General features: G+C 44.5%; 1 protein-coding gene across 1 annotated transcript; it reads left to right on the top strand.

Moving 5' to 3' along the window:
- Window positions 1-950: 950 nt before the first annotated feature.
- Window positions 951-12,100, top strand: LOC149310154 (zinc finger protein 783-like). Its single transcript, XM_089533803.1, has 6 exons — window positions 951-1,152; window positions 4,281-4,670; window positions 5,200-5,323; window positions 7,578-7,694; window positions 9,312-9,431; window positions 9,945-12,100. Exons 1-6 carry the CDS (start codon window positions 1,144-1,146, stop codon window positions 10,988-10,990), a joined length of 1,806 nt encoding a protein of 601 aa, XP_089389929.1. The 5' UTR covers window positions 951-1,143; the 3' UTR covers window positions 10,991-12,100.
- Window positions 12,101-12,173: the final 73 nt, after the last annotated feature.

Here is a 12,173-nt window from a genome sequence, read left to right as displayed (position 1 = left end):
GAAGGGATCCATGTCTGTTCAGGAAAGGCCTGGATATCCAAATGCTAGCCATATGGTTTTGCATTATATTGTGTGGCAGTCTCTTTTCTGAACCAATAAAATACTACTCAGTCTATGTTATAATAATAACAACAATAATAACAATAATAACAATACTGAGTTTGATCTACATTTCAGTCTTCTTCCCAAATCCATTCCTGTTAGTGTTTGTTTGCTTTTATTTGGTGATGCCCGACTTCTTTTTCTTTTCTTTTCCTTAAATGTCCTACATTTGGCATTGCTTTGTCCTCCTTTGCGGACTCCTTCCTCCATCTTGTGATTACAATTGCTTAAGGTCATCAAGGGTCTTTGTGAATATGTGTCTGTGTGTACATAGATATATACACACACACACACATCATAATCTTAAGCACCTCTTCCATTATAATAGGGCTAATAATAACAATACTACACACACAGACACACAAACATACGCACAACATAACCTTAAGCATCTCATGTCATATAATTATATATATATAAAATACACAGACATGATATTCTCCTTTCACAAAGTTGCCAACATGCATCACAATCTGAAGTTTTTCTCCTATTCTCATAAGAGGAATAACAATATTATCTATGAATACAGACAGATCATAATCTGAAGCATCTCCTCTATTCTCATAATAGAAATTATATATATATATATGGATAGTGTATGTATATGTTATGTTTATATCCACAGACAGACTCATACCTATTAGTCTATTTCCATCATAGAAATAATATTATCTATACATACATCAATAATAACAACAATAATAAGACTTGATCCTTGTGTCTAGTCTGTCTTTTGGGGCGCCTGCTCCTGGGGCTGGAGGCTCCATGCTGGCTGGGTCCTGGAAAGGGGGCTTCCCTTGGCCGCTAGTCCTGGGGCTGCTGCAGCCTCGGAAGCCCAGGAGGCGGCGGCGGCGGCGGCGGCGGCGGCGCAGGCCCTGAGTTCGGATCCGGCTTCCTGCCGCCGCAGCAGCTGCTCTTTCTCTCTCTCTCTCCTCTTCTTCTTCTTCCTCGGAGCCGAAGCCCGAGCCAGGGCCCTCTCTGCCGCCTGGCCTTGGAGCCTGGGGCTGGGCTCGGTCCCCGACCTCCGTGCCGGACTCCCGGATGGCCCAGGTAAGGAAGGGCCAGGCTTCCCTTGGAAAGACAAGGAGAGCCCAGGAGGGGCCTCCCGACCGAGGCAGGGAACGAATGGCAGGAACACAACCACAACAACCACAACAGCAGTGTCCGGTCAGACTCTCTCAGCCTCAGTTTCTCCGGAGGGTCCGCCATCATGGCCCCCTCCTCCTCCTCCTCCTTCCCTGAAGAGGCTGAGAGAGTGTCCCTCGTCGCTTCTGTGATCAGAGTAGAAATAATAGAAATAGCTTATATCACACACACACATCATCATCCTAAGCCCCTCTAGCACTATCCCAATGGAAAGAATGACATTATGTACAGTAGATATGTACATATTGACACATGATGCACAAACAGCCCCAAGGCCTGAAGCCTCCCTTTCCAGGCCCCCACATTCCTATCCAGAGCCGCAATGGCTCCCTCAAGGCAGCTGCTTCTTCTTGTTGTTGCTGCTGCTGTGTGTGCCTTCTAGCTGCTTCCGACTTGTGGCACCCCATTATTAGTATTAGTATGATCGGTATTGTTTGGACGTCTTCATTATTTCCATAGAATGGAGGCCGCTGGCAGGTTGGCCTTATCTATTTTAATCTATTTTAATCTATTATTTTAATCATCGGCCGTGTAAATTTACATCACTTTCTGAATAAAGCTATAGCATTCCATTCTTTAAAAAAGATCTTATTGCTAAGCAGTTCAATCAATCAATCAATCAATCAATCAATCCAACAATCCGTCACACCAACCAAACAACAACAAACAATGAAAAAACAAAACAACACAATCATCTATCAGTAGAGACCAATACAATCCATTACACATCCACAAGCCTTATTCCTTCTTTCTATCTTCTCCCACTCCAGCCTTCTACCTTCTTATTAACTTCATCCTTAACTTCATCCCAATTCCTCTCAAACTCACACTTCTATTATTACTATTATTGATATAGTTTACTTCTATAGCGCTGTAAATGTAGACTTCTGCTCTCCTTTCCATCTTCATCTGTTCTTCTATCTCTTCATTGCCCTACTCAGACCTTCTGTACTTACTCCTTCCTTCTACTATTTGGCTACTCCTCCTCTTCAAACTAACTAAACATTCAGCCCATCTCTGTCAATACTCCCTTCCCAATGCCATTTCACATGTTTAACTTCCTTCCCCGATGATAATAATAGATTACGTTAATGAGTTAATATTAATAGGCCTTGCCTTTCTCCCAATGTAGGGAGTCAAGGTGGCAAACAGCAGATTTAAAACAATACAACATTGAAATGTATAAATATAAAATTAAAAAACCAACAGCAATTAAACCATTTTAAAAGTTAAACCAGTTCTGGGTTGAAATAGAACAAGTTAAGAATACAGACCTAAAATTTCATTAAAACTTTTCCCTTTTACAAAGCGTCTTTGAAGTTACTTCAGTAAAAGTACCTTCTTATTTTGAATCTATAATCATGTTAAACTATATTTTACTAGTTCTTGGCCTGACTGCCAATAGAGAACTCTGCTTTTTAACATTGATAAGTCCTAAAAAGTCCTTCATCTGTTAGGATTTGGCTTCCCCATTAAGGACTCTAAGGGCAACCCTAAGGGTCTTCTTGGGGTTTTCTTGGCAAGCTTTTCCAGAGGAGGCTGAGAGAGTGTAGTCTCCAGAGTCTTAGGACTTTATCACACGGGGGAAATTGGTGGTTTAAATGAGGATTATCCCGTGAAAGTCGCACAATCGCCATTAAAACGTGATTAATATTTTCACACACAAGAGTCATTATCCCAGGAATAACCAGGGAATAACCAGGCAATAAACAGCAACAAATCATTCACCGGGGAAATCCCTTGAATGATTTGCTACTGTTTATTGCCTGGTTATTCATGGATTAATGGCACTTTAATTGCTTTTCAATGTGACGTCAGGTGAAATGAATCGTGGCGTCGTGTGAAAATCTTACTCTCAAATGCGCAGTTTTCACGGGAGAACCACCATTTATACTTCCAATTGTCCCTGTATGATAAAGTCCTTAGTGCAGGAAACAGAACAAATATTCAAGGTTTGTTTTTAGGAATATATATATATATATATATATGGGGGGAAATGCAAATAAACAAACACTTCTTTTTTGAACCTGAGAGAACACCTCTCTAGGAATCTCTGGCTCCTCCAGCAGAACTCTTTGGCCAACATCTGCCAGGATTTGACCATAGAATCACGCTGGAGGACCCACAAATGCCTAGAGAGGGTTTTTTCCCCCTCAAGGAATATCTAGCTCCTCCAGCACAACTGTTGGAATATGTTTGCATTCTCCTTTCCCCTCCTTAGAGAGGTAGGGATGATGATGATGATGGTGATGATTTTCTTATATCCCATCTTTCTCCCAATATAGGGTCTCCAGGCCAACAGCAGATTTAAAACAATGGAGTTCAAAAACAATACAACATTGAAGTGTGTGTGTGTGTATAAAATTACATTTCATTAAACCACCGTTCCCAGCCCTTGTCAGTTTGCAAAGGCTACTTAGGCCATTCCCCCTTTAAGACTAACTGTCTTTCTAGCAAGATTCTGAACTGCCTTTTTCCCCATCTTCCTGCTCTTTTAAAGATGGTAAGATTTTCTCTCTTTACCTAAACCATCACTAGCTAGATTAGGATTTAGTTTTTACGTGAATATATATATATATATATATATATATATATATATGCCATCATTATTTTTTAAACTACAAGGTTCATGTTTGTTGTTTTTTGTTTTGAGTCTGTCTTAGTTCTTTAGGGAAGCATAGTTAGGCAAAGCCACCTTTTTGCTCTTCCGCTAATGAAAGCCAGACTCTTAACAGGTTTAGTTTCCATATTTGTATATTTTTTGTTTCCTTTAAAAAGGGTTGAAACCCTGGGAAACGTAAATGACCCCACAGCAACTCTATGGTCAACTTCCTACAAAATTTCTATGGAGGACTTAGCAATTCTTAGAGAGAACGGATGGATCAAATCAGCAAATAATCAAATCCGCAAAAGTCAAAGCTGCAAATGCGGAGGGCTGACTGTGTTTTGGAAATGAAATGTCCACATGGGGATGAGGTTGGTCTTTTGTGGTTCTTACCACAGTTCTGATGTCCTTCTCTCCTTTTAACCAGGCTCCGCAACCGCACTCCGAATCCCAGAGTCTACCATCGACGGAGGCGTCCTCTGTGGTCCTAGAGTGGCCCTCAGGGCAAATGGCGGAAGGGTCCATGTGGGCTCTGGTGGCGGCCATCCAAGCCATGGAGAGCAAAATGGACTCCTTGACCTCCCGGCTGGTGAGCCTCGAAGGACGGATGGGGACGGCCGAGAAGAAGATCTTCGAATGTGAGAAGACGGAGCTGGAGTTCGGGAACCAGCTGGAGAGCAAGTGGGCCGCCCTGGGAACCCTCATCCAGGAGTATGGGCAGCTCCAGAAGAGGCTGGAGAACATGGAGAACCTACTCAAGAACCGGAACTTCTGGATCTTGCGATTCCCACCCAGTGACAACGGAGACGTCCCAAAGGTGGGTGGATCTAGCAAGGCTACGTGAAGTGGGAAATGCCTTTCAGGTTAGCTGTTGGAATTTATCATCATCATCATCATCATCATCATCATCATCATCATCATCATCATCATTTCTTACTCGCCTCTCCCTAGGCTCTGCAGGCCTGTTTGTCCTTGTGTTTCCCTGGGTGCTAAGCCATGGCCCTTGACTGGCCCCAAGTCATAGAATCATCCAGTTGGAAGGTACCCCCAAGGGCCATCCAGTCAAACCTCCTTCTGCCATGCAGGAACTCACAATCAATGCACCCCCAACAAATGGCCATCCAGCCTCTGTTTAAAGACCTCTAAGGAGGGAGACTCCACTACACTCCGAGGGAGTGTGTTCCACTGTCGAACAGCCCTTACTGTCAGGAAGGTCCTCCTAATGTTGAGGTGGAATCTCTTTTCCTGTAGCTTTCATCCATTGTTCTGGGTCCTATTCTCTGGAGCAGCAGAAAACAAGCTTGCTCCATCTTCAGAGAGGTTTCACAAATCTTTGTGGTTTCCAGGTGCCAGCCACCTTTGATGACAGTGCCGCCTTCTCCAAAGAGGAATGGGAGAAACTGGAGGACTGGCAGAAGGATCTCTACAAGAATGTCATGAAGGGAAATTACGAGTACTTGATCTCCCTCGGTAAGTGATGATCCTTGCCTTGTGTTTGAGTCTGGGCCCTGCGTCTTCCTTTGAATTAACTTGGCCTTGAGCCATTTTACGTTAATGCTGACTTCAAGGAAGGGCCTGTGTCAGATTACTCCTCTGTGTTGTGCAACATCCTGTAGGTACACATTACCTCTACCGCATCGAAATGTCTCTTTTTGTAAGGCCAAAATTTACACCTCCTTAACCTGCGATGATTACAGTCAGCCCTCCATATCCATGGGTTTTTAATCCATGGATTCAGCCATCTGTGGTTTCAAAATATTTAAAAACGCAGTGGTCCCTCCACATTTGCTGGGTTTAGGGGTAAAGGCATTAAAAACCCACCTCTTCCTACAAGCCTACCCTCCCAGTTCCTTCTAAGATTATCTTTCCGCTATTGACTCTGACGTATTGATATTCATGATTTTAACATTATTACTGTATGTTTTTAACTATGCTTTTGGATTTAATTTGTTTTAATGTGTATTTTTAATATGTGAAGTACACTCTTAGAGCCTTGGGCAGGCTTTTATATACTCCTTAATTTTACCGACTTTGTACAGCGCTGTGTATAATTACAGCGCTCTAGAAATAAAGTTTAATAATAATAATAATAATAATAATGATGAATTGTGGTAGTGTTTTTACTGACTGTCTTTACTGACACTTGTACACCGCTTTGATCTTGGGAAAAGCGGTTAATAAATAAACAAATTATTATTATTATTATTATTATTATTATTATTATTATTATTCTTGGACCTCCATGAAGATAAAATAAAAAGTACAAAAAAATTCCTATTCTTTTTACCTAAGAGAAGACCTCTCTAGCAATCTCCTGGTCCTCTAGTGCAACTCTGTCATCAATATCTGCCAGAAGTTGGCCATAGAATTATGCTGGAGGAGCTACAAATGTCTAGAGAAGTGTTCTCTCTAGGAATCTCTAGTTTCTCCAGCACAACTCTATGGCCAACTTCTGGCAGAGTTGCGCTGGAAGACCTAGATATTCCTAGAGAGAACATATTCATCAGATCCACAAAAGCCAAAGCCGCAAATGTGGACGGCCAATTGTATATATACATTCCAAAAATAAACCTTGATGTTGCCATTTTATATAAGAGACACTATTTTACTACGCCATTGTATTTAATGCGATTTGAGCACCCACAAATTGTGGTATCCATGGGAGGTCCTGGAACTGAATCCCAGCGGATACCAAGGGCCCACTATACTTTCAAGCAGACATGTGCAAAGTGGGGCCCTGTGGTCACACACAACCCTCCTGCCCCTTGCTGTGTTTGTGACCCACAACCTCTCCAGATTTCGCAGGCAGCAATTTTCCTGGCCAAGGAAATGTGACGGGTCTTTCCTATAAGCCTGCAGGTAGCTGTTTTGGATAGTTTGAGGGAGCTGGTTATGTTTATCCCAAAGAATGATTGCGGTGCAGTGGTCTGAGGATTGGACTACAATTCTGGAGACCAGGGTTTGTGAATACAAAACAATCACAAATGTGTAACGCTAGGTAATACATTTGTAACTGCCCTACAGTTCTGTTCATTGTTATTATGCATTCCAGTCAGTAACATCTGGCAATCCCTGGAATAGCAGGATTGCAGAGAAAAGTGAGAGGAAATTGTGTATTCCTGCACGCCAGAATGGAATTTAACTGGATGGCCCTTGGTCTTTTCAAACTCTTAAGATTTTGAAAGATCATCATTGCTTTTGCTGTTGATTTCATTGATATCATAGTCCTAGAACTTCAGGCACTTTGCAGAAGTTAAAGCAAATACAGATGAAATATCACTTTATCAGGAAGAAACAAAAGTTTACATATAATTGAAGTGTCCATAAAATCTAGAGCAGTTTAAAAACGTATTAATTAAAAAGCAACAAGTATGGCCCCTTTTCCCCCAATTTAATTTAATTTAAAACATGTGTTCCATTGTCATTTTAAGCTGGGAAAGTTCTTTTGGGAAACCATTGAAGGTTGGGGTGTAGGTTCCTAAATATAAAATATAATTGTGGATCAAAAAGGGGTGAATGAAAGAGACATGAGATATTTGCTTACCATAAAGAAAAAAATTATGACTGGAGTAAATCGGGAAGAGTGAATGGAAATGTATTCTGATTATCATATCATAAACAGCAGCTGAATATATTTTGATGCTCGAGGAAGACATATGTATAAACTCTGTGGGTTTTTCCTTTCTTTCTGTGTTCTCCCCCCACTATCCCTGACTGCAAACAGACTATGCAATTTCCAAACCAGATATTCTCTCCCGGATTGAACGAGGGGAGGACCCTTACACACACGACCGCCAGCGTGACACAGAAGCAAGAGGAGACCCCCCGGATCCTAGCCTGGGTGAGGTTTGGATGCACAAATGGTTAACCTGGCAGCTTTGGCCATTGCTCCCTATGGCTTTACAAGCTGTGGCGAAAGGTGGATCTGCACAGCAGACTCATAGCTGTTTGATAACACTTTTAACAGTCATGGCTCTGCTCCAAGAGATCCTAGGATTTGTAGTTTGGGGAGGGAGGAATTTGGAGAGCTCTAGTTTACTCTCTTGAAGTATAGTTCCCAAGATTCCTTAAGAGAGGGACTAAGGATTAAAGTAAGGAGACCTTGGGTGCATCTACACTGTAAAAATATGGCAGTTTGACACTGCTTAAACTGCCATGGCTCCATCCAAGAGAATCCTTGGCCTTCTAGTTTTGTGAGCCACCAGCACTCTTTGGCAGAGAAGACTAAAGACCTTGTAAAACTAAAAAATCCCAGGATTCCATAGGATGGAGCTACAGCACTTAAAGTGGGGTCAAACGACATTATTACTACAGTGAGAACTGAAGTGCGGGTGAGTGGATTGAGGATTAAAATCATGGCTGGCGGAGGGGACTATGGGGCTCATAATCCAAAAAAGAATACTATTTGTAAGTTCTAGCTCAAGAGCAGACAACACCTTGCTAGGCTGCGTGGAGAAATACAGGGCATGCAAGGTGGCTTCTTACAGGTGTCCTCTGGCTTAATCTAGGGGGAGATATCATTGGGCCACCCAAATGTTGATGAACTCTAACTCCCAGCAGCCTCTCTAGCCAGCAGTGAAGAATACAGGGAGTTGTAGTTCCACATTCTCATTCTGGAAGTCTGCACCATTCTCACTCCTGGTTTAAGCCAAGATATGGGGAGAGGGACCACTTCCCCAGTCAACTGGCGCACAATTACATCACAGCAAATTGCCCAATGATTCCCTCATGGAGGGGACAGAATCACATGACGGTTGGATTTTGTGCTGCACCTCCAGGCCTCACCTGTTGGTTATCACCTTTAAAGCCCTACATAGCTTGGGCCCAACCTTTCTAAGGGATCGCCTGCTTCCATACAATCCACCTCGTACCCTCAGGTCCTCTGGGAGGAATTTAATACAGCCCTTAAAGACCAGGTTGAGGGCGATCTCCCAGAGGACATTTTCTGCAGCCGCTCCCAATTTATGGAATGGCTGCCGGACGAGATCCGTCAAATTACCAATCTAGAGAGCTTTAAAAAGGCCATTAAGAGGGATCCAGAAGAGATCTTCTGGCAAGCCTTCCCGGAATAAAATGCTCGGCCACAAATAAGACTTCCCATCCAGTGAACTCTGCCCATGATGATTTTTATTTAGCTTAGTTGGTTTTAATATGTATTTTTAAATCTTACATTGTTTAATCTTTTTAAGGGGGGGCATTATGTATATATGGATGTATTTTAACCTGTTGTACGCCGCTCTGATTGCCTGGCAAAAAGCGGGATAGAAATAAAAATTTTATATTATTATTATTATTATTATTATTATTATTATTATTATTATTACCTCTGGATGGTTGCTGTCTTCTGAATACTGAGAAGTTTTACAAAGAGAAAAATTATAACCATTTTGTAAAAAATGAAAGCAGCCCCCCCCCCCCCCCCTCTTCTTCCAATTCTAGTGTCACCTCTGCTTTGCAGGCTCTCCTGCCCCTGCCTTGGAAATTGCCTCGCAGATCAAGCGAGAGCAAGGCCGCCTGCAGGAAGAAAAAGAGGCAAAGGGAGAGGAAGGCCAGGCAGAGACTAAAGGAACAGCCCCAGGTAGGTGTCCAGCCAAAGAGAGAGGGAGAGTTTAAACAGTGCCCCCTTTTTTGTCCAAAAAACCAGAAATCACTGTCCTGCAATCCCAACAGGTGTCTGGCTCAGTTTCCTTTGAGAGAGATGGAGGCTTTGAAATGCCTCCAGAGCATGCAGATTGTGGGGTTAGCTTAAAGGTTTGGAGGGACTTGGAGAAGATGTTGTGTGAACCAATCTTATAGCATCATAGAGTTGGAAGGATGCCCAAGGGTCATCTAATCCAACCCCTTGCCATTGTTAACCCCACTGTTAAATCACTCCTGAGAGATGTCCATCCAACCACTCTCTGAGGCAGTGTCTTCCACTATCGATCAGCTCATACCCTCAGGAAGTTCTTCCTAATGTTGGGGTGGATACTATTTCCCTGTACTTTAAATCCATTGCTCCGTGTCCCAGTCTCTAGAGTAGCAGAAAACAAGCTCAATCTTTAAATATAAAAAAAGGTGATCCTCCTCCTTGTCTTTCCTGTGATTGCAGCTGAAGGTTGGCTGGTGAGCCAAAAGAGAAACTCGGGGGAGCCTGAACCCCACTGGACTTTGGCAGAGAGATCTGAGGAAGACTTTCTCCAGGAGGTGAACGACGGCAAAGGCCGGGGACACACACAGCTTTTGGGAGGAGCCGAGAAGACTGGCCTCCCCATGATGCAGGAGGGTTTGGATCTGGGCCTCCTGAACGGCCGAGGAGTTCCTCGTCCTGCCCAGCGGTCTCCCTCTGAGCATCTCCATCCGTGTCTCGACTGCGGCCACTGCTTTGGTCGGAAGGAGAGTTACACCCAACGCCGTTGCTCGCACGCAGAGGAGGAGCGTCCATACGCCTGCCACGAATGTGGCAAGGCTTTCGTCCACCAGTCCACGCTGACAACGCACCACCGGACGCACACGGGGGAGAAGCCTTACACCTGCCCAACCTGCTTCAAGCGCTTCACCCGGCTCTCCACCCTGCTGGAGCACCAGCGTACACACACAGGGGAGAAGCCCTATGCCTGCTCCGAGTGCGAGAAGCGCTTCACTCGCCTCTCGACGCTGGTGGAGCACCGCCGGACCCACACGGGGGAGAAGCCCTACCAGTGCGCCCTCTGCTACAAAAGTTTCACCCGCCTGACCAACCTGACCGTGCACCAGAACACCCACGCTGGAGAACGGGCCTATTCCTGTACCCAGTGTGGCAAGAGCTTCCCCCAGAAGGCCTGTTTCTTGAAGCATCTTCGCAGCCACTCCCGGGACAGGCTCTACCAGTGCCAGGACTGTGCCAAGAGCTTCGCTTGCCACTCCTGGCTGCTTCGCCACCAGATGATCCACTCAGGGGAGCAGAGCCAACACTGCAGTGAATATCCTGAGAGCTTTGTCCACAAGCACCAGGGGAAGCGCACCGGGGAGCGGGTTTTCCAGTGCTCTCTCTGTGGCAAGGCTTTCCAGGGCCAGCATAGCCTCGAGATGCACCAAAGGATCCATGCTGATCTGGGGGATTCGGGACGATCTGCTGTTGAAAGCCAGGCTCCTTGTGTGAAAGTGGAGATGGGATGAAGAAGGAGTGACATGCCAGAAGGTTCTCAGCCCACCCTACACTTGACAAATATGGTGTCAGTTCTTGAATCTGGGACACCTGGCTGCAGGACTGGGTTGGATGCAGGTGTGGGATGCACAACCTCCTTTGGGGGCAAATAAATCTTACGATGATGCACAAGCAGAATTGTAATTGAAGCATCTCTTTGTGAGCAATCAGGATGCTGCCCTGTACTGGATCACAGGAGACAATTCATCCAGAGCTCAGAAAAGCTCTTTTGGGGGATTACAACTCCCAGAATCCCTCCAGCTGGCAGAGCTTGGAGAAGCTCCTTTGATTGTAGGTGTTGTAATCCCCAAAACGATCTTTTCCAGGCTCTGCTGACTGGGGGATTCTGGGTGTTGTAATCACCCAAAGGAGCTTGTGTTGCAACATGTCAGAGCTGCTATTTCTGTCGATATTTGGGAGGTGGGCAGCTTCAGTGAAGCCAAGGGACCAACGATTGCCCCAGCCCAGGATCCACAGTGGGTCACCCCTTCCCCAGAAATGTTTTCTAAAGTTAAAAAAGAACCACCTGAAAGTGACCAGAAGTTCAATTCTGACTTGGATATTTTGTTTAAGAACACTTCTAAAACAAAGCCCGACTGAAACAGAGATAGGACTTGTATGGCTTCTCAAACATTGTCGAACTATATCTCCCAACATTCTTCACCAGTGGCTGATGGGACTTAGTCTGGCAAGAACTGAAGTTTAAATCGCTGCGATGTTAAAAATTAAGGAAGTGAAGAAAAATTTCATTTGGCAATTCAGACCTCCATGTAGCTACTACCTCCCTGGGTACAGCCATTTCTTTCAAATGGAAAGTGGCAAAGACTGAACCTGGGGCTTTTTGCTACCGATGAGCTCTGCCCACCCAGGATTGGGGCTTGCTCCCATCCCTTATACCAAGGCAGCCATGCCAGTCCCACAAATGTGACAATAGGTCTGTGTTACTTGCCACTCTTGGGTGGCAAACAGCCACCATGTTCCACTCCTCCTCCTAATCCAGGGCAGCCAACTGGTGTATTGGTGAATCCAAGTGGTATTTTCCCTTTCAAAGACAACACACATGGTAGGAAAAAGCAAGCGTTTATTGGTACGACAACAACAAAATGGACAGCCCCGAGGCCAGAGAAGCAAATGTTGTGTGCTCCACTATGGTTG

The sequence above is a fragment of the Sceloporus occidentalis genome, unplaced genomic scaffold (assembly GCF_023333645.1).
Source record: "Sceloporus occidentalis isolate IW3139 unplaced genomic scaffold, rSceOcc1.0.p SCAF_7, whole genome shotgun sequence".
Lineage (NCBI taxonomy): Eukaryota > Metazoa > Chordata > Lepidosauria > Squamata > Phrynosomatidae > Sceloporus > Sceloporus occidentalis.
The sequence above is the reverse complement of the archived record's forward strand: the minus strand, read 5'-3'. Positions and strand labels throughout refer to the sequence as shown.

What these genes read in the sequence shown, in the direction of transcription:
- LOC149310154 (XM_089533803.1), top strand. An exon ending in ACAACGGAGACGTCCCAAAG is followed by an intron (nt 4,671 to 5,199) that starts GTGGGTGGATCT and finishes TGTGGTTTCCAG; the next exon opens with GTGCCAGCCACCTTTGATGA. An exon ending in CGAGTACTTGATCTCCCTCG is followed by an intron (nt 5,324 to 7,577) that starts GTAAGTGATGAT and finishes GACTGCAAACAG; the next exon opens with ACTATGCAATTTCCAAACCA.